This window comes from Pipistrellus hanaki (genome assembly GCF_964339955.1).
Source record: "Pipistrellus hanaki genome assembly, chromosome: 2".
Classification (NCBI taxonomy): domain Eukaryota; kingdom Metazoa; phylum Chordata; class Mammalia; order Chiroptera; family Vespertilionidae; genus Pipistrellus; species Pipistrellus hanaki.
This window is the reverse complement of record NC_140504.1, coordinates 168,051,302-168,078,232: the sequence shown is the minus strand read 5'-3', so window position 1 is coordinate 168,078,232 and position 26,931 is coordinate 168,051,302. Positions and strand designations below refer to the sequence as shown.

At 37.7% G+C, this 26,931-nt stretch overlaps 2 protein-coding genes across 11 annotated transcripts in view; one reads left to right on the top strand and one right to left on the bottom strand.

The window, feature by feature from the left end:
- CC2D1B (coiled-coil and C2 domain containing 1B) overlaps positions 1 to 26,931 on the top strand; it is a 502,063-nt gene that overhangs the window by 437,364 nt on the left and 37,768 nt on the right. The gene's annotated exons all lie outside the window — the stretch shown is intronic.
- OSBPL9 (oxysterol binding protein like 9) overlaps positions 1 to 26,931 on the bottom strand; it is a gene marked incomplete at its 5' end in the record, with an annotated part of 108,616 nt that overhangs the window by 44,462 nt on the left and 37,223 nt on the right. For 3 of the 10 annotated variants that reach the window (XM_084872896.1, XM_084872895.1, XM_084872898.1), the window contains 2 exons: positions 1,861 to 1,929; positions 18,183 to 18,259. Coding sequence is in view for 7 of the 10 variants with exons in the window: in XM_084872895.1 (XP_084729021.1) it covers positions 1,861 to 1,929; positions 18,183 to 18,259 (146 nt within the window). Of the gene's footprint in view, positions 1 to 1,860; positions 1,930 to 10,206; positions 10,516 to 18,182; positions 18,260 to 26,931 lie in introns of those variants that run through there. The other 7 variants (XM_084872897.1, XM_084872899.1, XM_084872900.1 and 4 more) reach the window with 6 other exon arrangements.

Here is a 26,931-nt window from a genome sequence, read left to right as displayed (position 1 = left end):
AGTGCCATGGTACCCATCTTCTTCATGACCATCTCTCCTTAGCCTTTCTGTTCTCGCTCCCCTTCCCTTTTCCAGCTTCCTCTCTCTCTTCATATCTTTCTTTTCTTCTCATTTGTCTATGTCCTTCAGCAGTGACTGAGGTGATTCTGTAGCACTTTTGGCACTTGGGACCCAAGAGGCTGCTGCTGCCCAATTTATCATATTGATGAGCCATAGTTCTGTCTGATTTCTGTTTAAATTCATTTAAAGTTTAAATTAAATGCAACCATTATAGAGAATTAAAGATGAAATGTCCTGTTATGTAAAAGAAGTTAAATTAGAAAAACTGCAATAGAAATCAAATCTAAATCTAATCTTTAAATGAGAACTCTATGCAAAGAAAAAATATTATTTATGTGACAAATAATGCTAAACCAAAATAGTTTTTAGTTTTTAAAAATACTTTGCTAATAAAGAAATCTAAAGTATATATATATATAGTCAAGTTAAGTTTTTATATCAGGATCTATATAACTAAAATATATACACAGAGGCACACATCTTGGCCCAACTGAAGGGAAATTTCAAAAATAGTAGAAGAATATCATACTGCCTCAAAACTGTATGAAAGTACTCCCTACTACCTTTCTAATACTTATGTTGAGCAGTATCACTTTTCTCAGAAGGTACTTCTCAAAGCTAACAAATGTCAGCAAAATTAAATGAATTCCTATTGATGACTTGAGTTGGGACATTAAACACTATTTATACTTTATATATACACACAACTGAACACATCACCCCCATTTTAAAAACAAGGGGGGTATTGCAAGGTATGTCCTTAAAACTGGAGTACACATTAATTGCAGCTACTTTGGGGAGACTCTTATTAAATCTAAAATAGTACAGGAAGCAATTTTTAAGATTGAGTAAGAACTGTTCATGTAATTCCTGCTGACAGAGAAAGGGTAATGAATAGTGGAGGGAAAGGTGAGAAAAGGTGGTTTAAGGTCTTCTGAGGTCAGAATCAGGAAATAAGAAACTTACAGGTAATTTGAGGAACTGAGGAAAATAGCACAAGGAGAAAGGCTATAGATGAATAACAACATTATAAAAAGAAATTTACAAATGAGTAATTATTTTCACATATCAAATCTTATTTCAGCCCTAAACAGTTTGGCTCAGTGGATAGAGCATCAGCCTGCAGACTCAAGGGCCCTAGGTTCTGATTCCAGTCAAGGGCATGTACCTTGCTTGCAGGCATATACCCCATGGGAAGTGTGCAGAGGCAGCTGATTGATGTTTCTCTCTCATCAATGTTTCTAACTCTCTATCCCTCTCCTTTCTTCTCTGTAAAAAATCAATAAAATATATATTTTTTAAAAATCTTATTTTACAGCAAAACTAAGGACTAAGTACCCTGGCTATATTCAGTGCTTTCTCTTATGCAGACAAAATTGTTACAAAGCAAAAATACATTGCAAAAAGAGAAAAAAATAAATTAGAAATAGAGACACTATTCCATGCCAGTCTCATAGAAAAGTTCAGAATAACAGAATAAATTATCAGTAGAACTGTAAAAGGAAATAACAGATTAAAATTTTAACAAAGGAAAAACACTCCCCTCTCCCCCCCAAAAAACAGGTCTCCCAATGAAAAATAAATGGCATGAATCCAGACAAAAGCAGATGATTGTTAAAAATTAGCAAAGCCACAAAGCCTAAAATTAAAATGAAAACTATGCAGAAATGTCATTTTGATTAAAATATGAGCATTTGGAAAGTTAATGTTCACAATTAGCCATTTCAGATGACATGCATCACAGGTACACTTTCATCCAATGAAAGAAGTATAGCGTATACTTACAATTGAATCACTTACAATTATTTTTGAAAATTCAAGAACTGGAGAGATACCAGAAGACTGGAAAAAAGCAAGTGTGGTACTGATCTTCCATAAAGGTAAGGAAAAAAGAGAATAGAAAGTTACCATGCTGTGAGTCTGACATCAATAATTAAAGGAATAATAAGAGGAAAATCTGTAGTTATACAGAGGAAAAGTAGATACTTGAACAGCAAACGGCAAGTTAAAAAAAAAAAAAAAAAGAACTCCAAACTGTTCCTTAGAAATTTGCTAACAAATTGTGTTGTAGTTTTTTGTTTTGTTTTGTTTTGTTTTTTGAGAAAAGACACCATTTTGTCTTCTTACCAAATGATTTAGAACCTAGCTTATTGATTAGGGAGGGGGGGAAAGCATATTAAAGAAACCAGAAAAGTAATAAAACCATGATTCTATGTGGAGAATACTAATCTGTAATTTCCTTGGATTATTGAAAAGTTAGAAACATTTATAATCCCTAATATCTCTTGTTTATTCACTTCGGCTAAGGAAAGAATAAGAACTGCTCCCTATTTTAATTCTAAAGAACACCCAGCTATTGATTCATTTGGAGTTCAGATTATCCCAACCAATTAATCTGAATATACTGGTGAAGTTCTTCTCTCCACCTCCACTTTCTCTACTCCACTTCCTCCACTCAAAGTTGTTGGAAAGATAAAATGAAAAGTATCACAATAGTAGGTGTTTTACTTCCTCTGCCTAATTTGGAATGGTAAATAACCAAAACTCACCACTGCATCCCAAGCCTTACAGTGGTATCTAACATACAGAAGTAGAACTAAATGAATATTTAATGGATAAAAGAACCCAAAATGAACTAATAACTAAATAGTAACACAAAAACATGCAACTTTAATAGAGATCTATAATCAAGAAAGAATATAAGTTGTATTTAATAGTCCTTTAAAAAAATGAACAGTAAGTTAACTTTGAAGAAGATAATAGTAATCAAAAAGTATGAACAGACAAAACAGTGATAAAGTACAGTCTTGGACACATACAAAATTCCATACAAGATGTTCAGAAAAGTACTGGTATTATGCCTGAATCACAAAAGGTAAATAGCACTGAATTTTTACCTTGTTAACAGAGGCAAATGATATTTAAGAAAGCCTTTTCTTTTCTCATAAAATAATCTGATTTTTGAAAATACTTTAGTTCGTTGAAAAGCAAAATCTCTTTTATATTTAAATTTACAGAGAAAATAGCTCGTGCATTATATGCATTAATTAATATGCATAACATTAAGTTTCTGCTTAAAAAAACACACCACAAAACAAATCTGAATTGCTCATATAGTTGGGACAAAAAGAACTGCTTTGCCAAAGAGAAAGGAGTTACAGACTCCATTGCCAAAATTCATGCACTTTAATTACAACTTTCTGCACAACTGCTTATTCTTTATGATCTCTTCATCTAACACTGACACCATTCTGTGACTTATGGAACAAACCACTAATATTGATTCCATAAAGTGATTTGGTGATTCACCCACACAAAAAAGGTTTGGAATTGGTACTATCTTCATCTATTTAAATCACTGATAACTTGTCCTTCCAAAAGCCTTTCCAAATTTATTTAATAAAGCCATATAAAAGTTGTCAAAACTATATAAAACAAAAACTTGGAAGTTTATAAATAAGATGACCAAATATCTTAGTTTGTCTGAAATAGTCCCTGTTTCTGCCTATTGTTTCAGCAAAATTATTAGCAACCTCCTTACTCTAAAAAGTGCCCCAGTTTGGCCAAGAAATTATATGGTCTCTCTTTATATAAAGGATGTAACTAGTATTTTAGAGATATAAAGGTCTAGAAAGCATACAAATTGTTTAAGAGGTTTCAGAAAGTACCAAAATACTTAAAATTAAACAAGAGTTTATAGATTATGAATGTACAAAGCAAACACACACACATCTGGACTCAAATCAATTAACTTAGTCCTCACCTTTTGCTACATGAGTAATAGAGAAGTTACATTTAAAAAACTATTTTATTCACACAGACACGCACGAAAACAAAACACATGAAGCATATATATTACTCCTGGGGAGTGGGGTTGAGGGAACGGGGGAACTTGAGACAGTTCTTTATATATTCATGTCATCTGATTTTTTTATAAGTATGCATTTATTTTAATTCAAAATCTTTAAGTAAAAAATATTTTGAAACTGCACAGATGATAAATATTTTTTTAAAAAATTTTTGCCCTAGCTGGTTTGGCTCAGTGGATAGAGCATCGGTCCCTTGTCTGAAAAGTCCCAGGTTCAATTCTGGTCAAGGGCACATGACTAGGTTGTTTGCTTGGCCCCCAGTGTGGGGCATGCAGAAGATAGCCCATCAGTGATTCTCTCTTATCCCTGACGTTTCCACCGCTCTATCCTTATCCCTTCCTCTCTGAAATCAATAAAAACATATGAAAATTTTTTTTTCTAACTTTCAACTTCCAAAATTATCAGCATTATTCTTCTGATATTATCTACAAATGCTAAAGTGTCTTAAGAAAGTAAATTTGGCAATGCTCAAGCTTCTCAGATCCACCTTTCCAAGCAAAATAAAATGTAGCATAATGAATTTATAACATCATTTATAGATAAAGTACAAACTAGCAAAAAAGCATTTAAAAATTTAACTATCACCACTATACTAGAATAAATGCTGGGAAAACAAAGCAGAATACGTAATTTTCCCCTCACATCCTTCCTGCCAGTAACATAATAATGACTCAACATTCAAAAAGCAAATTCATAAAAAAACAAAAATACCTCCTACGTAATTCCCAACAAAGCACTGTCTGACTATGTGATATTGGCAACCAGTCAAAGCTTTTCTTTTCACACGTTAGTTGGTCAGGCTACCAGGAATGTCTTAAAAGGCAGAGGGTACCGTAAGTCATTCCAGGATTTAAATGAACTCTTACCAGCATGAGATGGAAAAAAATACATTCTTCCCTTCTCCAACCTCAGATTACTGCCTATCATTCAGTTTAACAGGATTTTGGAAAGCAAAAGGTCTCAATATTTATAGGAATCCACACACACAAAAAAAGTTTTAGGTAAGATTCCTGAAAATTTGTTCTATGAATAACTAGAAGAAATTCACATTAAACACATAAATCCTTAAACTGTGTATCTTAGTAGTTCAAGTTTTGAAATAACTGCAAAATTCTCATTCATAACATAATCCTTGTTGAAAATCTGATTATGTTTTTAAAAATAAAGCCTCACATATTCCTCTAACAAAACTGGATCTCTGTATAGAAAAATATCACATAGAAAAATAATACCCAAAGGAGCCAAATGATACACTAATCAGACCAAGGGTCATTCAGTCCTAAAAGGTTTTTTTTTATCTCACACAAACCAACCAAAACAATAACCATGAAATAAGAACAACAAATTCTATAACTGGTTTGGCATTCATCCTTTAAAAATTATATACGCCAAAACAGTTTTTGTATATCTGATTTTAGCTTCCAGTAAATATCAAATGGAAGGAAACAGTTTCAGTTATTGCTAAAGCTGTTTAAAGTGTAATACAAAATTACCCTGATTTACTTTAATTGATGTTAGAAATCTATCAAAATGGTCTAAAATACAACCATGGATTCAGGGCCTGTTTTGTTCTCTACTGTATCCCCCTGACTAGTGCTTGGCTTACAGCAAATACTCAACAAAAATGTTAAAAGTGAATGAAATAAGGAATTCTGAATGTGTTTACTTGTTGGCTTTTAAACAAAAGGTAGTCAAGTATAAGAAGTTCTTGTAGATCATAAATAAAGTATTAATGAAAAAAACTTAGTTATTTAAATGCTTTATTTTATAAGTCTGGATACTGAATTTTTAAAGGCTAATTAAAAGTTTTTAAGAAAAAATAAAAAATTGAATAGAAGGCAAGGTATCGTAAGACCTGGCAATGACAACTAACCTGTCCCTCTAAGAGCTCATTCTCTCGTGACAAATCTCATGAGCACTGCTTTACACATATTACTCTGGGCTTAGAATTCAGCGTTACAATGATTTATTCAGTAGGAATCTCTTATGATTATGGTATATTCTGGGCGATTTGGGGAAAACCAAGATGAAATAGATATAGACCCTGCCCTAAGAAGTTTCCAATCCATTAGAGGAGATAAACATCTATCTACAAATAACTGGTCCAAGCATGGTAAAATAAGTGTTATGAGAAAAGTACTAAGAGATACCAAGGAGAACGTTAAAGGGGATGAGTAAGGTTTCACAGAGGTAACTTTTTGAGGTCAGGATTTGGACAGAGATGGGAAGGGGGAACGTATTATAGCAGTGGGCCCCACTGGAAACAGCATAATGAGATGGGTGTCTGAACTTCTACTTAATGTGACTAGGACACATGTGTCAAACACAAGGCCCGCGGGCCAAATCCAGCCCGCCAGGCCTTGCAATGTGGCCCGCACCGCGCTGTCATCACTGCATTCCGCTGTTAGTTTATGACATTGTCAGTTTATGACTGTTCAGTAAACCATTCGGCCCACAATTTAGGCTGGATTTTAGATTTTGGCCCCTTCTCTGATTGAGTTCGACACCCCTAGACTAGGAGAAGAGGGAAGGGTTAAAGAAATTAACAAGACATGCTGAAGTGCTCAGAAATTAGGAAAAGGCTGGGTAGCTTTCATCATCCTTAACTGAAGGAAGAAGGAAGGAAACAATGTTAACCATGGACCAATCAAAGGAGCTACTCAAAGGACACTCTAGTTGTAGGAAACAGCCACTGCTAGAAAAGCATCAAATCAGAAAAGGAGCAAGATTAAATATTTGCAAAGTTTCTCTCTTTCTTCAATCTTCCGTTAACTCTAACCAGAAGCCAGAGGATAAAGGATGCCAGGTGACACAGGCTGTAAAGGTCAGCCTCCTGAAGCTGAGAGCAAAGAAAGGCAGAGAATGAACTGCAGAAAAATGGAGAATAACCAGAAAAGGCAGGTATCTCCCAGACGCAGGGTTAGAACAAGCACCAAGAGAGACTGGAAAACAGGATGATGCCAAAATGAGGAATAACATTCTCTTGGAGAAGTATAAGGTGATATTTTTCAGATCTAGATGCTGAAACCAAAATTAGCAGCTAACCTGGAAAAACTACTGGAGTTTGGGGAGTTAAGTAAGCCATGGTCGGAGAGCAGCACCTTAGTTCTCTAACAAAAGAATAAAAGAGCAAGAATCATAGGTCTCTAGTCCTAGCTGTTCTATTCTCTAACTGTGTGACCTTGGGCAAGTCACAAGTCTCTGAGTCTATTACCTCCACTATAGAAGTAGGTAGAGGTTGAATAAAAATTCCAAGATCCCTTCCAATTTCGGGATTCTATGAAGTCATATCTTCAGATAAACAAGGTGAGTAAACACCTCATCATATTGGAAAAACCTGGCGTCCACTTACTTTTTTAAAAAAAGTTCATTTTATTTAAGTAAAGGCAATAAGAACTTATAGGTTCCAATGGCAGCCAAGTCCTCCATGGTATGACAAAAAAATGTTAAAACAATAATAAACTCTATAATTTAGTGTAACCTTGAAACCGAGAAAGACTTATGCAAGCAGATTTTAAACCCTGGAATACAGAGAATACAAACAAACAACTGAGTACGCAGAATAACTTGGTTCGATGGCACATTTTGGAAAAAATAAATTAAGTCGCTCATTCAATAGAGAAAAGAAGCAAAGTTTGTAATTGTGTCTCCTGAAATAAATGAACTCCAATGTAGAAAGGACAAGTTTGGGTCAGTCTTTCTCCCTGACACCCTCTCTCTCACATGTGCAGACACACACACTCAGCACCACTACTATTCCTTTGTGATACAAATATTCACTGAATATCTGTTATGTGCCAGGTACTATCATCACATTCAAAGGATATCTTTAAGGACACTATAGATTAATAACTGCAAATCTGCTCATCATTTATAACATAGTTTTTAAACATTTTTTCCAATCTTGTCTCTCAAGTGTGGCAGCCACTAGGGAGCTTGGTGACTTAGGAAACATCTTTAAAATATATATATAATTTTTTTTTTGATTGATTTCAGAGAGGAAGGGTGACTTAGGAAACATTTCTAACTTACAGGCATAAACCTAATTCCAGTGCAACTGAGCCAAAGGTTTGCACACTTAGGAAATGAAGTGACCTATTTTGACCATTTAAAAAGCACTGAGCACTATGTGCCAAGACTGGACTAAGGACAAAGGCCATGGGGATACAACAAGGAATAAAGACCTCTGGTTTCTAGGAGATTGGAGTATAATATAAGTATCAGATATGTGAACAAAAAAAAACAGAGTGCAATCTAGTGATGTAATATGGAGATACGAACAAGTGCTGTTATAGCACACAAAGGTCAAGAGTAATTCTAACTTGCTATGCCTGATGAAAAACAGGAAAAAGTAACAAAGAAAAAATAATACACAAGCTGTGTGTTAAAGGAACAACTGGAAATTTTATCACTTGACACAATTATGTGTAATTATAATTCTAAGTAGAAAGAAAAGGCTGTGAAAAGACAAAAAAAAAAAAAAAAAAGAGCTATGAAAGGCTTGGCTTTGTTGTATTTTCAGCCTAAGAACTATTCCTTCAAATGTAATCTTTGTTTAAATGTTTACTGAAAAATCTTCCTAAATATAATTTTTTAAAAAATATGTGTTTTATTGATTTTATACAGAGAGGAAGGGAGAGAGTTAGAGAGTCAGAAACATCGATGAGAGAGTCATCGATCAGCTGCCTCTTGCACACCCCCCACTGGGGATATGCCCGCAACCAAGGTACATGCCCTTGACCGAACCCGGGACCCTTCAGTCCCCAAGCCGACGCTCTATCCATTGAGCCAAACCGGTCCCAGCCTAAATATAATTTTAGGCTAAGAACATTACAGTAATCATAAAAACTTCTTCTATAGAATGCCCTTAAGTATCAGTTAGTTTAGATACTGATAGAACTTGACATCTCTCCAGGGACATTCTAGAATTTGCTTTTTAGAATAAAAGTCTGATACCCCCTTTCTCAAGCAATAGACTGCAAACCATGCCACCACCAGATTTTCCAATCAGCAGAATGTTAGTATCACAATGCTTTTTCTTTCAAATTTACATTGAACTAAATTCTCTGCTGATCTTCGTTTCAATTGTGGATAGTTAAGTGGTTAGATTATCACACCAAAAACAATCTTTTTTCACATTAAAAAAACAACACATACCATCCAGAACTTTAGAAATATCAAAATAGATGTGACCTTTGCAGCCTATTTTATTGAGGAGCACCTGATAAAGTCATCTCTGTGAAAACCAAACTCAAGACGATCTGAAAACAGATCCAGCTTCTCTGTTACCTCTTATTTCCCATTTAAGCCTCTCAGAACAAAAATCTGATTTTTAGTGGTTTATATCTTCTCTGTGCTAGGAAAGGTAATATGGTATCTTTATTTCAGTTGTCTCTTGCTGGACTGCACAAAAGTGGGAGAAAAATTAAGTAAAAGCAAATGAGATGTTAATATTATTCATTAAAGGGCTTTATCACCTGCTCAGTTCAATACAGGCAATATTCTGAGAGATAATGATTCACAGATAGTGGATAAGAATTTCCAAGTTAAAATTCCCTACAAAAGCTCTTAAAACAGCAACTACTATTATAAGATTCCTCTTAGTTTCTCCACTGAAACTTGGAAAATAATTACTTGATTTTTAATTTCCTACATAGCTAGAAGTAAACAATTTAATCAACAAGCAAAACCATGTTACTTCCAATTAGCAAAACATCTCTTAGATTCATAGCAAAACAGAGTATGAACGCTGCAAAAAAAAATACATGATTCCAAACATGCTTCCTAGTCTATTCATTATTCTTAACTTTCCATAACTAAGCTGTGCTGAGAACCTAAACCTAGCCCCATACAACTGTTCCAAAGCTTTCAATATTTTTGCACAAGCTACCCAAAAAGCACAAAACCTGCGCGCATGCACACACAACACCCATTATCATTACACAACCCCAAAACTAGGCCAGGTAAGAACACAATCCCAAAAATAAAACAACAGAAAATGGCCCGCAACTGGAGATTCCATTAATGGGCTACTGGTCAAATTAGGCTTTCACATTAAGAGAAAGCTTAACTTTTGTGTTTAAAATAAACACCTTCAGACAGCATTCGAAGGAAGAGTTCCAAAAAATGAATCGAAACAGAGAAGATCCTCCCCAATCTGGTTTGGTGGCGAGTGACTGGGTGGGACAGGAGGCCCCAACCTCAGCCTCCTACTCCTGCGGCGAGGAAGTGAGCGCTGCCCGGGAAGAGGCCCGGGCGGCCACGTCGTCCTACTCACCCCGGAGGGCGCGGGCAGGAGGCCGGAGAGAGCGACTTGGGCGCCCACGGCCCCGGGCAGGCAGCAGGGACCCCGGGCGCTCAGGGGTGAGGGCCGGCCCCTCTCCCGGCCCCTCGTGGTCTACTCACTCCGCAACTGGCCAGCAAGTAAGCCATTCGCCAGGCCCCCGCCCTCGGTGCCTCCAGGGGAGGGAGCCGGGGCCGCTGCAAGCACCCCTCCGGTGCGCACCCCTCCGCTCCCCCCGCGCAGGGATGCCGTGCGGTCCGTGCGGCCGGGTCCAGTGGGCCCCTGGGCCACCCCTTCACCCCTACCCTGCCCCGTCCCGCCCCCTCGGCCTAGGGGCCGCCCCGATTGGCTGGGCCTGTCGCTCCTGGCAAAGAGACCCCTGGCGATTGGCCATGGGGCACCTGCTGTAGGCGGTGGGAGGCTGACGATTGGCCAGGCCAGTTTTGGGAGAGGCGGGAGGGCCGGCCACCAGCGGGGCACGTAAGGCCGGGGGGCCGCCACGCCCACGCCTCCGACAGGCGACAGGCGACCGCCGCCCCCCGGAGAGAGCTCAGCCAGGCGGTTCCAATCGCGTGGCGACTGCGTGAGAACCGGGTCACAGGCTCACAGATGTCAACGTGCTTTACACACATGTGGAGGCGGCTTCCAGCTTACCACCTCCAGATATTTAGTCAGCTGTGGGGCGCCTTTGCTTACTTCCGGAAAGTTGTTTGTTTCGCCTGCCGGGGAAGGCTGAAGAGGGGGAAGGAGAGAGGGGGGAGGAGACACAGTAACGTAAACAAAAGCATTGGTGCCTGTTTTACTCAAAACTCCAGGGAAACAGCATGGGTCTGCTGCTGTGCTACAGCTCCATAAGGCATGTAGGTGGCTCGTGAAGATGCTTCAGGAATCCAAAGGTCTTCACTTCAAATTCTGGTACCCCCTACAACAACTAGCATAGCACAAATTGCACAAAAGGCTCAATAAATGCTGAACTCCGTGTTAAAGATACCTTCAGTTTATTTTATGTAAGTTTTTTCAAAATGTACAACATAAAAACACTCCCTTCTTCCGGCATGCAGTCCTCAAAAGTCTGGTCCTCTTCCAGAGTTCCTTATCTCAGTAAACAAAAACCACTACCATCCACTCTAATATGCTAACCATAAACCAAGCAGCCCTTACTGCCTTCCTCATTTCACATTCAATCCATCACCAAGTACTGTCATTTTTACCTCCTAAATACTTTATCAGTTCTGTCTACATTTCTCCATCAACACCACACAATTACAGGTCCAGCCGCTTGCAATAATCTTAGTGAAGTCTTCCTGAATCTACCCTCGCTCCTCCAATTTCATTACACTCTCAACACCCCAAGTCCCCAGTTAAAGAAATTCAACTGCTTTTCACTGTACTTAGGATACAGGTCAGTCTTTAATAATGGCCTACAAGGTTTAGCCCTACCTGCCTGCTTGCTCCATCGTATACCTTCCACTCCTTCATTTTGTAAATCCTCACACAAGGATATTTTTCCCCTCATTGATTTTAGAGAGAATGGAAAGGAGAGGGAGAGACAGAGAGAAACATCGATGTGAGAGAGGCATATTGATTGGTTGCTTCCTGCATGCACCTGGCCGGGGAACTTGCAACTTAGGTACTGCCCTTGATAGGCATCAAACCCAGGGCCCTTCTGTCTCCGGGCTGATGCTATATCTACTGAGCCAAACCGACTAGGGATCCACTCCCTCATTTTCTGTACTTCAACACAATGACCTTTTTCAAGTTTCCACAATTTGCCACAGACCTTCCAACCTCGAGACCTTGGCACATGCTTTTATTTCTGTCTTTTATACTTTTTCCCTTGACACCAATCCCAACCTTCACTTAATTTACTTCTACTCATCATCATCTCCTCCTTGTCTATGTGAATTCTTCCTATTATGTTTTCACAGCTCAAGCAACTCTCCTATGTGAAACTTATCATAGCTATTTTACTTGTATTTGAGTTATTCCTTTTTAATTAACTTCATTGAATTTGAATACAATAAAATGCATCCATTTTAGATGTACAATTCAATATATTTTGATAAGTATATGCACACATGTAACCATCAAGTAAGACATAGAACATTCCCATCGTCATGAAATTTCCCAGTGCTCCTTAAGCAGTCAATCCCTCCAAACACTGTTCTGCTTTCTATTTGCATTATTATTTTAAAATTTTTTGTTCAATTTACTTAAACTAAAAAAAAGAAAACATTTTCACACCTTTCTCCCACCTGTCCCCAATCCCATCTCTTGCAACCACCAATTTATTTTCTATATCTATAAGCTTGTTGGTTTTTTTTAATTTAGTCTATCTCTATGACTTATTTCACTTAGCATAATGCCCTCCAGGTCCATCCATATTGTCTCAGATGACAAGATTTCATTCTTTTTTTTTTTGTGGTTAAATACCCTGTTTCCCCAAAAATAAGACAGTGTCTTATATTAATTTTTTTCTCCCAAAGTTGCGTTAGGTCTTAATTTTCAGGGGATGTCTTATCTTTCCATGTGCTAGGTCTTATTTTCGGAGGATGTCTTATTTTCGGGGAAACACGGTAATATTCCGTATTGTGTGTGTGTGTGTGTGTGTGTGTGTGTGTGTGTGTGTATTACAATTTCTTTATCCATTCATCCTTCAATAGACATTTAGGTTGTTTCCATATCTTGGCTATTGTAAATAATGCTGCAATGAACATCGGGGTGCATTTTTTAAATTAGTGTTTTTGCTTTCTTCAGATAAATACCCAGAAGTGAAATTACTGAATCATATGGAGGTTCTATATTTAATTTTTAAGGAACAACCATACTGTTTTCCAAAGTGGTTGCACAACAGTGCACAAGAGATCCCTTATCTCCACAACCTCACCAACATTTGTTATTCTTGTTTTTTGTTTTTAAAGAATTCTAACCATGCTAAGGAGTGTGAATTGATCTCTCACTGTGGTTTGGATTTGCATTCCCCAGATCTTTAACAATGTTGAGCATCTTTTCATGTATCTGGTGGCTATCTGTATGTCTTCTCTGGAAAAATATCTATTCAGATTTACAGCCCATTTTTAATCAGGTTATTTGTTTTATTTCCATTATTCTTTGATAAATGTTTATTCACCACCAGACTATAAGCTCAATGAGGCGAGGATCTGTGTATCTGATTTTGTTAAACATAATATCCTCAGTTATTTAGCCAAATGCCTGGATCTCAAATGGGAATAGATTTTGAAGATAAGTAATTCTGTGATAAATATTAAACTCTAAACAGTAATGTAGAAAAAAAACCATTCATTTGCCAGATGGACATGTTCAATATCCAACAACTTACAATGACACCCTTTTAAATTTTCTTTAGTATGTGCTTTTCTAGAAGCTAATTTTGTACCTGAGCAGGCCAAAGAACTTAATATTAGCTGACCACACAGTTCTCCAGGCCAGGGGAAAAAAGCCTACATCTCTAATTCTGTCTATGTATTGTATTGTTTGACCCTTATATAAGAGACAGAGTACTTATTTATATAACTCTTGCTTAGCAGTTCTTTCATGTGCTTAGGCCTTATCTCCCCAACTAGACAGATGGGGTAGGTCATCGAGGACTTTGTATTTAACAGTGTCTTTCCAAGTGTTATTTTTTGTTGAAGTATCCTCCAAATCTTCCATCACCACCATCATAGATCACTAGTTTCTAAATCTAATGCACTGTTGTTTTGACAGTTTAATGTAAATAGTTGAGTAAAAATTTAATTGGATAATTTAGATACAATTATCAGTTTTTTATTGGTAGGTTCAAGTGTTAAGATTAAGAGTGATGACAATTGAGAATATGATTTATGACAGTCTCTTAATGAGTTTTCTTCAGTTGCGTATATATTTAAAGAGGTCACAGCTATAGTCCACAGTTTCATACTAGAGATAACTATTTGATATAGATACATAGTTCTCATTTTCCTAATCCTTGTGTAAAGTTAATGTACATAAAAGATGTAGCATTTATAATGAAGAGTAATTGCACAATACATGTCAACTTTACTGATTTTATTCTAAGAAACTGTAGGACTTCTAAGCAAATTTGGGAACTCCATGTTTTTAAAGAAATCTACAAGTTATTTTAGAAAAAAGTTAAGTGATCAATGCCTTAAACCCATATATGAAAACTGAATACCTAGTCATTTATTAAAGGATCTTCAATCCTTATTTTTGAACTACATAATCAAATGATTAAATTAAACTGGCACTTATTGTTGTTGTTCAGAATGAAAAACAGACTATGGTGATCAAGTATAAAAAAAAAACCAATTATACTGAACACCCACCTTAAACTTACATAGTAATGTATGTCAATTTTCTCTCAATAAAACTAGAAAAACATACAACTAAAAAAAAACAAACAAAAAAAACAAAAAAACCCCACAAAATTCTAAATTTCCCTTGACTGCATCTCACCAAATGCAGGCTGTTTTACATAAAATAATCTGCGAAAAATATAAACACTAAGATTCAGAGTGAGGGGGTATTTAATATAATATAACAAGAAGTCTATTGAGTAAAAAATATGCCAATTTTACCTATAGTTTTAAAGATGCAAAGAACATTTTATACAGAATTCAAGTATTATGTACTACTTTCGAAAATATTATTTCAGCCAGAGTCCACTAATGTTTACCTAAAATCACATCCTCCTCTTATGTCATCTCAGACATAGATGACAAATATTTTTTATAGAAATAGGAGAGAAAAAAGGACTTGTATGCATGCATATAAGCATTACCAATGGACACAGAGTCTAGGGAGGTAAGGGCATGTGCTGGAGGATGGAAGTGACCAGAAAGAGGTTAATGAAGGAAAAAATATATATATATTGTAATAGCTGTGTATGGGCCGGGGGGATGGGAGGGGCGTTCCTTGAAATATTAGGGGGACCACTCTGTAAAGTATATGATTGTCTAACCACTATGTTGTGTACCTGAAACTAATTCTGAATAATACTGAATATGAACTATAATGAAAAAATTGTATATTGTTTTTCATCATTATCATAAAAAATAAATAAATAGCATAGCTCATACAGTAATTTGTAATCTCCTAAATTAGCTTGTATTCATTTCTTAATCTCTTAATAACCATATCTTGGAATAATGTTTTTTAAACATCTATTTGAACACTTTCAAGTGATGGGGAGCTCCCCATGTTGTAGGATGCCCTATTGTGCCTTGTCTTTTCAAGCCAATTCCTGGTATGGGACAAAGATAAGTAGAGAGAAAGGGTCATAAAAGATCAGTTTTCTATAATTCAATCCTATAAGTCAAAACAAAATCCTATGTATGCCACAATATAAGCTCTTTCATTGGAGAATAAACACAGAAAACTATCTTCAGTACGGCAGAGTAGACATTTGTTGTTTCTGTCACCCAGCATCTTTTGTTCCTTATTCTGACTTTACAGGGGTGTGGGGGAAACCACAACCATCTTCCACCCCATCAGCAATGTGTTCTGAAGAAGCAGATAACATACTGCATGACCACAAAACTGTGGTTGGTCAGGATTGGGAAAATGACTGATGATGATCAGCACAAATCCTATTAATCCTATCACATCTAGAAAGTTCCAAGAAGAGTAAGATGAAATTGTTGCAACCACCTTAACACCAAAAAAAGGAGAACCTAGCTGAAACCGGTTTGGCTCAGTGTAGGGCGTCGGTCTGCAGACTGAAAGGTCCCAGATTCGATTCCGGTCAAGGGCATGTACGTAGGTTGCGGGCACATCCCCAGTAGAGGGTGTGCAAGAGGCAGGTGGTCGATGTTCTCTCATGGACATTTCTAGCTCTCTATCTCTCTCCCTTCCTCTCTGTAAAAAATCAATAAAATATATTAAAAAAAGAAAGAAAGAAAAAGAAAAAGAAAAGGAGAACCTAACTAAAAATGAAGCCAACCCAGAACACGAACCAAGAAATGGAGAAGGGGGGTCTGGGTACTCATGACATTGTTTAAGTGCCTACTTCAAACCATACTTAAGCGAGATTTGCTTTTTTTTTTTTAGCCAGTTTGGGTTTTTTCTTTCCCTTTCATCTCAAAGAGTACTATCCAACACATATGGTAATTGCCAAATCCGTTAACAAAAAATCAGTCAACTTCTCAGCACATATCTGTTGTCAATGCTTTTTATGTAATTTGGTTATATCAATAACCAACTATAGGTACTAAATTTAAAAAAGGAATCTGACACATTTTAACATAGCACTTCCCTTCAACATTGCCTTACACTGTCTTGTTTCTAAACAAAAATCAGTATTTTTACCCTACAGAAAGCACAAGAAAATGACTACAACTTTACTATCTACTAGAGGCCCAATGCACAAAATTCCTGCATGGGGGCCTGGCCTGAGCCCACTTACATTCCAGGACCCCTCAGGGGATGTCTGACTACCGGCTTAGGCCCACTCTCCACTCCCACCACTGCCACTTTGCTGGCCAGCCATGAATCCAGCTTCTACCTCCTGGCGGACAGTGTGCATCAAAGTGATTGGTTGCTCTGGTCATTCCACCATAAGGGTCATTTAGGCTCTTATTATATAGACTAGAGGCCTGGTGCACGAAATTCGGCAGGGGGTCCCCTCAGCCCAGCTTGCATCCTCTCTAATCCAGGACCGCTCAGGGGATGGCCGACTGCTGGTTTAGGCCCAATCCCAGGGATCAAGTCTAAACTGACAGTCAGACATCCCTCTCAAAATCCTGGACTACTGGCTCCTAATTGCTCACCTGCCTGCCTGCCTGATTGCTCCTACTTGCACCCCCTGATCAAAGCAATCAATCACCCTTAACTGCCTCTGCCTGCTGACCTGAAGGCTCCTAACTGCCCCCCTGCTAGCCTTGTTGCCCCCAACTGTCCCCCCTACCCCCGCCAACCTGGTTTGCCCCTTACTGGCCCCCCTGCCTACCTGGTGGTCCCCAACTGCCCCCCTCACTGGCCTGGTCTCTCCCAACTGCCCCCCCTGCTGGCCTGGTTGCCCCACGCAGCCTGCTGTTCAGTCATTTGGTCATCCCTCACTAACCCCACTGCCGGCCTGGTCGCCTCACACAGCCCATGTTCAGTCATCCGTCTAGTTGTTTCAGTTGTGATGGCCCTTGGCTTTTTATATAGTAGAATTATACATAAAAGGCTAAGTGACCCACCAGTCATCTGTTTGACCATCCGTTCGACCAACCAGTCGGTACATATGACATGCACTGATAATTTAAAAATAAACATTGACTCGTGCATGCTCAGTATTTGTCCCTGTCTGACACTGGCCTCCCATTTAAATTAATTCAAAGACAGTGTCCCATGATGCCAACATTTGTTTTTACTATTAGTAAATCACAAGGACAAACTCTAGACAGAGTAGGAATATTCCTACCTGAACCCGTTTTCGGACATGATCAGGTATATGTTGCTTTCTCTCGAGGTCAAAGAGTGTGTGACATTAAAGTTGTAAAAACTTCATCACAAGGAAAATTAGTCAAGCACTCTAAAAGTTTTTTCACTCTTAATGTGGTATACAGGAAGATATTATAATAGAATAAGTTTAATCAATTTACCAGACATTGTTTTTATCAATCTTTTTATATCATATTTTTGTTGATTTTTTATCATGTTTTTTTATATGTCTTTATTGTTGCTATGTTGTTATTGTTTATTTATTAATCAATTTATACATTATTTTCATATACATTTTACTAATTTTCTTTACTCTCTGACACTATAGAAAAACGGCAAATAGTAATATTAAAATATTTCTTCTACTTAATTTCCTTTCAATGTGTATGAATCCATGTACGGGACCACTAGTATATTATAACACTGTAAATGCAAGAATAAGTGACTCAGAAATGAAAAGTTTTCATTACATCATATCACAGTTATTTGAGAAAACAGCAAACAAAAACTAATGTATTATCCATAAGCCATATGAAAGCTCTTACTTGAAGCTGAAGAGTATGCCGAAGAATGGTTTCTTCTAAGGCATGGATCCACTTCTCTCGCTCATCAGCATCACGAGCTAGAATAAAAGTTACAAAAATTAAAATATTAACTTCTACAATATAGCTCTGTAATATTGAAAGTAAAATCTTAAACCATGATGCTAATAAGAGGTTATTAGTTGTAAATTTCCTTACTAGAATTACCCTTCTATCCTTTCTAAATATGCAATCTACTCATTGCAATTTCTAACAAAGGGAATAACTATGTTCAATAATAGCCAAGCTTACCTTTCCACTGAGAACTAGAAAAGCTGGAATAATTATTTAAAAACAACTGGCTGAACCTATCAGAAAAAAATGGTAGTAAAGAATTAACAGGGCAAGATCTAGGAGAAGACAAACATCCAGAAGATAAGCCTGGTATTTATGGCCACTATTCTTCTAGCAGAATTGTAAATTCCAGGAGAGGAATTGTGACTAAGCAATTACTCAAAAGCCTTGTCAGTATGTGTGGGCAGGCGGTATATAAGAACCCCTATGTACTTTCTATTCAATTTTCCTCTGAACCTAAAACTGCTCTAAAAATAAAGTCTATTTAAAAATAAAAATATAGAGGGGACAAATGGTGATAGACAGAGAGTTGACTTGGAGTGTGAACACACAATTCAGTATCCAGATGATGTGTAATGGAATTGTGCACCTGAAACCTGTATAATTTTGTTAACCAATGTCACCCCAATAAACTCAATAAAAAGGAAAAATAAATAAAAGAGACCCCAGAGAGCTTTCTCACCCCTCTACCACGAGTGGATTCAATGAGAAGATGCCCATCTACAAGGAAACACATCTTCACTCAACACTAAATCTGCTGGCACTTTGATCTTGGACTTCCTATCCTCTAGAACTGTGAGAAATTTCTGTTTTCTATACACTAAAAACAAACAGCCTTATAAGGCCAAAAGTTGGAGAACGTGGCCTACCAACTTTGAGGACTTCCATGTTTTGACTGGGACCTTGAGATTAAGAATAAAGCAGGCCGGCTGGCTCAGCTAAGTAGAGCCTCTCCAGTGCACTGGAAGGCTGAGGGTTTGGTTCCTGGTCAAGGGCTCATACCAGGGCTGTGGGTTAGATTCCAGGCCAGCACATGCAGGAGGCAACCAATTGATGACATGTTGATGTTTCTCTCCTCCCTCCCTCCCTCCCTCCCTCCCTTTCTTTCTTCCTTTCAGTGTATATCTGCATGAAACTATAATTTCTTTATGTACTTCAACCAAAACAACATAGCACAAAAGTCTGAATGCAGAATCCAGCTATCTTCCATTAAGCCAAACATTTAAAAAGTTACAAAGATGTTAAAAGATGTCATTCTTCTGAGGGTTGTTTTTTTTGTGTGTGTGTTTGCTTGCTTGCTTATTTGGGAAAATGACTACTTCCCTCATAAGATGTTATTAGTAGAATTAGTTTGTTAATGACATATTAAGTCAGGACTGGGGAAACTTTTTTTTCTGCCAAGGGCCATTTGGATATTTATAACATATTTCAAAAAATATTATTCACTTAATACAAGTGTATATTGCTATGAAAAAACTCCTGAATTTATTGAATTTTGAGTCTGCCTGTGGTTGCCTTGGCAGGGCCAGACCAAATGATTTCACAGGCCTTATACGTCCCAGACATTCCCACCCGGTTTAAGTCAATAAATAAATAATTTTTTAATCCCTCAGTTTTCATTTTAACCTGATAAATACCAGGTTTAACTCATTAAACAAAAGCTCTTTGGAGTCCTCAATAAATTTGGAAAGGGGTCCTGAGACTAAAAAGTTTGAGAACCACTGTTATATATTATATGTGACATCTTATTTGATTACTTATTAATTTCCTCTACCAGAATGAAAGCTTCTAGAAGTCAGAAGTTTGTTGGCTTATTCGTTGTTGTATCTCTAGAACTTAGCAAAGCACCTTGCATGTTTTATAGGTAGTCATTATATATTTGAGAGGGGGTACATGATGGGTAGCTAGAAGGATGCTGAATAAAAACCTTCCATTTAGATAATTAAGTGGTTGAAAATGCCACTGATTATAATTTGTAACAAGTTTGGACAGGATGGATGATCAGAGGGTGTTTTTGTTCCTTCTAATCCTCACCTGACATACTTTTATTAATTTTAGAGACAGAAAACCATTGATGTGAGAGCAAAACATCGATCAGTTGCCTCTCACATACGTCCCAATAGGGGATCAAACCTGCAAACTTTTGGTGTACTGGATGATGCTCCAACCAACTGAGCCACTCCAGCCATGGCAGAGGTGTGGAGAGAAAAAAACCAATTCATATGAGTCTAAATCTAAAATAATATAAATATAAACCAATGTTTTGATGTTTAAAAGATTTAAGAGCCATAGTTTAAATAGACTGCTTATCATAATTAGAAAAGTAATGACATCAGATTAGAGAATGATCTATGCACTTTATTATACTATCGACACATCTATAACACTATAATGCTCATTATTTTTACTTTTTTTTTTCCCTTCCATGGCTCAGCTGCATATTCCCTGAGGTCTGGGATGGAATCTGACGCATATTTCTTAACTCTTTTTTTTAGAAAAATATATTTTATTGAATTTTTACAGAGAGGAAGAGAGAGGGAGAGAGAGTTAGAAACATCAATGAAAGAGATTCATCGATCAGCTGCCTCTTGCACACCCGCTACCAGGGATGTGCCCACAACCAAGGTACATGCCCTTGACTGGAATAGAACCGGGGACCTTTCAATCTGCAGGCCGATGCTCTACCCACTGAGCCAAACCGGTTTCGGCTAACTTCTTAACTCTTAAAGCTTGGCATATTCTTAGCAACTAAGTGAAACTTGTAATTACCAGACAAATAATATTTTTGTCATCTTTCAAATGATAAGAAATCTCCTGACCAGCATATACTAAAAACTGACCCACCCAACCCATCATATTCCCCATATTCATTTTCACCTGTACTTACCCCATACACACATACACACACACACACACACACACACACACACTTTTAAATATATAGTCTGCTGCCACTGGAATCTTTATTGCTTTATTTATTGGTATATCCCAAGCTCCTAGAATCATGCCAGGCAAACAAGTGCTCAATGAATGAGAAATAATGATCCATTGATTTCATTATTTAGATATGGTTCCATTTTTATATTTGGAATATATAAATAGGTTGGATTTCCTAAGAAATCATTATTTTTGCTTTTAGTATAAATTCAGTGGCATTTCCCCACTTAACACCTACTGAAATTAGAACAGATATTTAGAGAATTAGTTGTAGTAATTATACTTCCCTTACATGAAGTCTAAATGGTTATTTATTTTGTTTTTACTTGAGAAGAAGTTATCACATAAAAATAAAAAATACGAAATTGCAGAAGAAAATTTTTTAAGTCAATAATCAATGTAAGATAATGGAATTTTTTTTACTAATGATAATGCTGAAATGGTTGTTTTTAAAGCAAAAGACACAAGCAGGCAACTATGGGTTAGTCTAGGTACTGCCTATTCTTCTAAATGATTAATGATGCAGATGTGCCACGCAGAGTTGATTCATGTTAATGCAGTAGAGCAATGCTGCCCTAATATACTTGATCAATATAACCTTTCTGAATTAAATACTTCCCTTCAACACTGGGCTGATTTGTAGTAATTCTACATTTTAATAAATGAGCAAGCTCTAATGGACTGAATTGAAAAGGTCAGCTATCAGTCCAACCCGAGATGCCTTCCACTAAGACTTCTACAGTTTCTGGAGATTCTTTTAATTTAAACATTTTTTAATGCTTAAACTGTTTAATATTTTTAATGCAACTTGTATTGATTTATAAGTATATCAAATATATTTCATACTTGAAATCATTTTGGGTAACACACTGCTTAAATGATGTCTTCAGTCAAGTCCTCTGAAAGTGAAGGTTTATTTTATGTAGAACTAATCACATACTTATCCTTATTTTCATCTTTAAAAAATTTAGATTTCTTACAACAGGTTTGTTTAAGGGCAAGATAACCTTTCTAGACAGGTTAGGACATAATAAGAGACAATCTCAGATCAAGGCCCGGTCACTTGACTCTCTGTGTCTCACTTCTGTCATATATAAATTGGGAGTAATTCCATCTAATATGTAAGTTGTTAAGAGAATAAAGTGGAATAATATCTGTGTGAGATCACTGGATGTTGTAGACCAATGGTCCTACTAAATACATCAGAAATACTAAAGAGGGCCCATTCCCAAAGTTTCTGAGTCAGCAAGTCTGGGTTAGAGATTCTTTCTAACAAGTTCCCAGGTGATGCTGATCTTACTGGTTTGGGACCACACTTCAAAGACTATGGATCTAGATGGATCTGGGCAATAATCCACTAATCCTGGGTGCTTTGCCTCTCTGAACCTGCTTCTCTATTCTAAAACTAGAAATAAAACCACTTCATTGCTGTAGAGTTTAATCTGGAGATTTAACACATATATACTCAAACTTCCACTCACACACCAAAAATTTGGATTTCTGGCTTCACTTTAAAAACTTTACAATCAGGCAACATTGGACAAGCATTACCGAAAACCTAAACTGTCTAGAACTAAGTAGCAGCTGCCTTTTCAAACAGGGCATGGGCTCTCCAAATTGCTAGGATCTTCATTCAACTTTAAATCTTCTATTTACTAGCCCTTAGGCATTCAAATGTTCAACTTCTGGTTCCCCTACCAGCAATATCCTGACAACCACAAATCTTCTCCAGCCCAGATTCAGATCCAATTGCCATCACCATCTACTGTACATTTGTGTGTCCCACCGACACCTCAAACATAAGAGGTTCCTGGATTTTCTATTTCAGATGTTGACAACAGCCAAATAGTAAGCCAACACAAAATGGTCATCTTTACTACTCTCATTCTCTCACCTCCAATTTCCAACCAATCACTAGTCCCTATAGATTTATCTCCTAAAATTCTCAAGTCTATTTCCTTTTCTCCTGTTCCATTACCACTGCTTTCATCCATTCGGAGCCTCATTAACAATTACAGCTATTTATTACCTAAACCCTTGTCTTATTCTCTCTCTTTTCTGCTTAAAATCCTGCTTTACTGGCTTCTCACTGACCTCAGGATAAAAATATAACCTTTTTATATCAGTTACCTCTCATATCGTTACAGCCTCACACCCCCCCCCCCCCCAAATGTTCTAATAGTACCAAACATTCACAGTTTGTGAACACTCTGGCAGGGTCATATTTTCATAACTCTGCACATGCTACAACACCCCTCCATTTGACAAACTTCGGTTCAATCTTCAGAACTCTATTTGATAGAAAAGGTAATGAAGGAGAGAAAGGAGACAGCACCTCATGACAGGAAACTCTTAATTTTTACATTCTATACTTCTGAACAACTTGAAATTTTAAGCACTATTATGATTTTTACTTTTGATTATTTTAAAAAATTACTTGGAAACAAGAAAAACTCTATTCTTTTGTGAAGCACTGAATGGCTGACTCTCCGTTGTATTTAGTGCCCTATACACATTTCTTCTGCTACAGCAATTTCACATTATAATTATTTCCTTACATGCTCCTTGACATCATGGTCTATGTCTTACCTGTATACGCCAGGTTCTGAACACAAAGTACACATACAATAAATGTTTGAATTTAACAGCCAGACAATACCAAAGCTGCTTTCCACCCAATGCCTAATGAATCTATAAATGCAAACAACTTTGGCTGACAGGAAAAGAGATCATTTTTGCCCTTGCTCAAAAAAAAAAAAAAAAAAAAAAAAAAAAGAGCCAGTTCATAAAGATAATTTGGCAAGTACTTTCTTTTTAATATTTCTTTAAAAGGTATAGAATAAAGTTGTAGTTTTCAAACTTTTTAAAACCTCTAACATGCTAGAACTGAAATTCAATTATTGCCTATTCAAAACTGAAGTTAACTAAAATTAAGAATTTTAAGGCATCCTACCTAATAAAAGAGTAATATGCAAATTAACCATCACTCTGCTATACCCACAAGCCAATCAGAGCAAGTATGCAAATAAACCCAACCAAGATGGCTACAGCCACAGAGAGCAGGAGGGAGGCTTGGGTTTCCCAGGCAACGGAGGAAGCCAAGCTTTCCGCCTGCCCTTGCCGGCCTAAGCCTCTACTCTACATACAAGGCAACAAAGTTTTAATTATAGAAGGTAAACAAATCCAAACAGAAATGGCAGCAGCCATGGAACTGGAAAAAGCGGGAGGCTAGGGTTGCCCCTAGTAATGGAAGAAGCAAAGCTTTCTGCACACCCTGGCCAACCCAGGCCTCCACTTAGGCTACAAAGTTTCAATTATAGAAGATACACAAATTCCAACAGAAATGGCTGCCGACCACTGAGCACCCAAGAGGCGTGGCTCCACTCCAGGCTACAAAGTTTTAAATGTAGAAAGTAAGTAAATTCCAGATTTCAGGGCCTCTTCTTGGGTTGCCAGGGGGCATGGCCAGCCTGCAAACCACCACAGGCCCCTTGTTCAGGCCACCCCACACCCAACCCTGATCCGGGACACCCTTCAGGGCAAACCAGCTGGCCCCCAGTGTGCACCAGGCCTTTATCCTATCTAATAAAAGAGTAATATGCAGATTGACCATCACTCCAACACACAATATGGCTGCCCCCATGTGGTCAAAGATCCTGCCCCAATGTGAACACAAGATGGCCATCACAAGATGGCCAGCAGGGGAAGACAGTTGGGAGGGAGCAGGCCTGCAAGGGAGGGCAGTTGAGAGGGACCAGGCCTGCAATAGAGGGCAGTTGGAGGTGATCAACCCTGCAGGGGAGAGCAGTTAGGGGTGACCAGGCCAGCAGAGGAGGGAAGTTGGGGGCAAACAAGCTGGCAGGGAGGCTGTTAGACATCAATCAGGCAGGCAGAAGTGGTTAGGGGCAATCAGGAAGGCAAGCAGATGAGCAATTGGGAGCCAGTAGTTCTGGGTTGAGAAGAATGTCCGACATCTCTCGAGGGGTCCCAGATTGGAGAGGGTGCAGGCTGGGCTGAGGGACACACCCTCAGCCCCCATGCACGAATTTCGTGCACCGGGCCTCTAGTCTCTTTATAATTGGAGATAATCTGTAATATCAAGTTACCAGAATCACTGTAATGAAATAATTATTCATTATTTCAAAGAAGTTTGTTTTCTTCCTGGCACCAATCCTCTTTATTATAAATAAATGATGTTTCAGGATACAGACTATGTAGAGCAGCTAGAGATTTAAACCAAAATAGAAATGAAGGGGATGTGTAACACCCCACCTACATATATTTCCATACACTTGACCTTCTTTCTCAATACCATGGATGAACAGTCCATGCTCCTAATCAAAGGCAATGCCCCACCTCCTCTCCTGCCTTCTCAAGGACACTGATCCAACAATTCACCCCTCTCTTGCACCAATTTTTTCTCTTTATTGAATCACTGTCGGTAGCATAAAAAGATACTATTATTTCTCTTACCTTACAAAAACAAAAACTCGCTTGTTCTCATCCCTGTGCCAGCTGCTGCTGTATTTCCCACTTTCCCTTTACAGAAGAACTTGAAAACACTGTCTGTATTCCTACCTTCAAACTGTTCTTCTCAAGGTCACCAATGGACTGTTAATTGTTAAATCCTATAATAATTTTTCAGCCCTCAATTTACTTGATCTATCAGGAGCATCTGACACAGTTCTTGTTGCCTCTTTCCTCCTAGAAACACTTTCTCTTGGCTTCTAGGATGCCACATTCACCTGGATTTCCTTCTTCATTTGGTTGCTTCTTTTCAATCTCTTTGGCTGTTCTGCCTCATCTCTGCGCCCTCTAAATAAATATTGGAGTGCTCCAATGTTCATTACTTGGACCTTTTCTCTTTTCTCTCTACCTTTATGCTGAAAATACCATCTATATGCCAAAGACTCCCAAATTTATTTCTCCAGTGTGAACTTTCCCTCTGAACTCAGCACCTCAACTGTAAACATCTCCATCTGGAAGTTTGATAGGCATTGAAAACTTATTTTTCAGCACATACAAGGCTAAGATCTTGATGCCCACATCCCCTGACAACTCTCAACTCCCCCCCCCCACTCCCCCCCCCCCCCCTCCCCCCCCCCGCTGAACTAGTTCCTCTTGCAATCTTCACCACTTCCATTAATGACAACTCCATTGTTGTTGCTCAAGTCAAAATTCTGGTGTCAACCTAGACTCCTATCTTTCTCTCACATTCTATATACAGTTCAACCTTCAAAATTGATATCACATGCAACTATTACTTAGCAATATAGAAGGAACAAACTACCATATACATACAACATGGATGAATCTTAAAAGCATTATACTGAGCTAAAATAAAGCCTGACCAAAAAGAGTATATACTATGTGATTCCATTTGTGTGAAACTCTCCAAAAGAAAAATCTAATCTCTATTTAAAGTAGATCAATGGTTGACTTGGACCAGGGGCTGGCAATGGTGACTGACTCAAAGAATAAAGGAATCTTGTAGATGATAGAAATGTTCTGTATCTTGATTAAATTTGCCAACATTCATTGAACTGTATAATGTTTATATTTTACTAGAGGCCTGATGCACGAAATTCATGCAAGGGGCTTGGCCCTCGCAGCCCCAGCTTTGTCCAGAAGGATGTCTAGAAGGTTGTTCAGCTGTCCAGTCTAATTAGCACATTACGCTATTATTATTATAGATTTTATG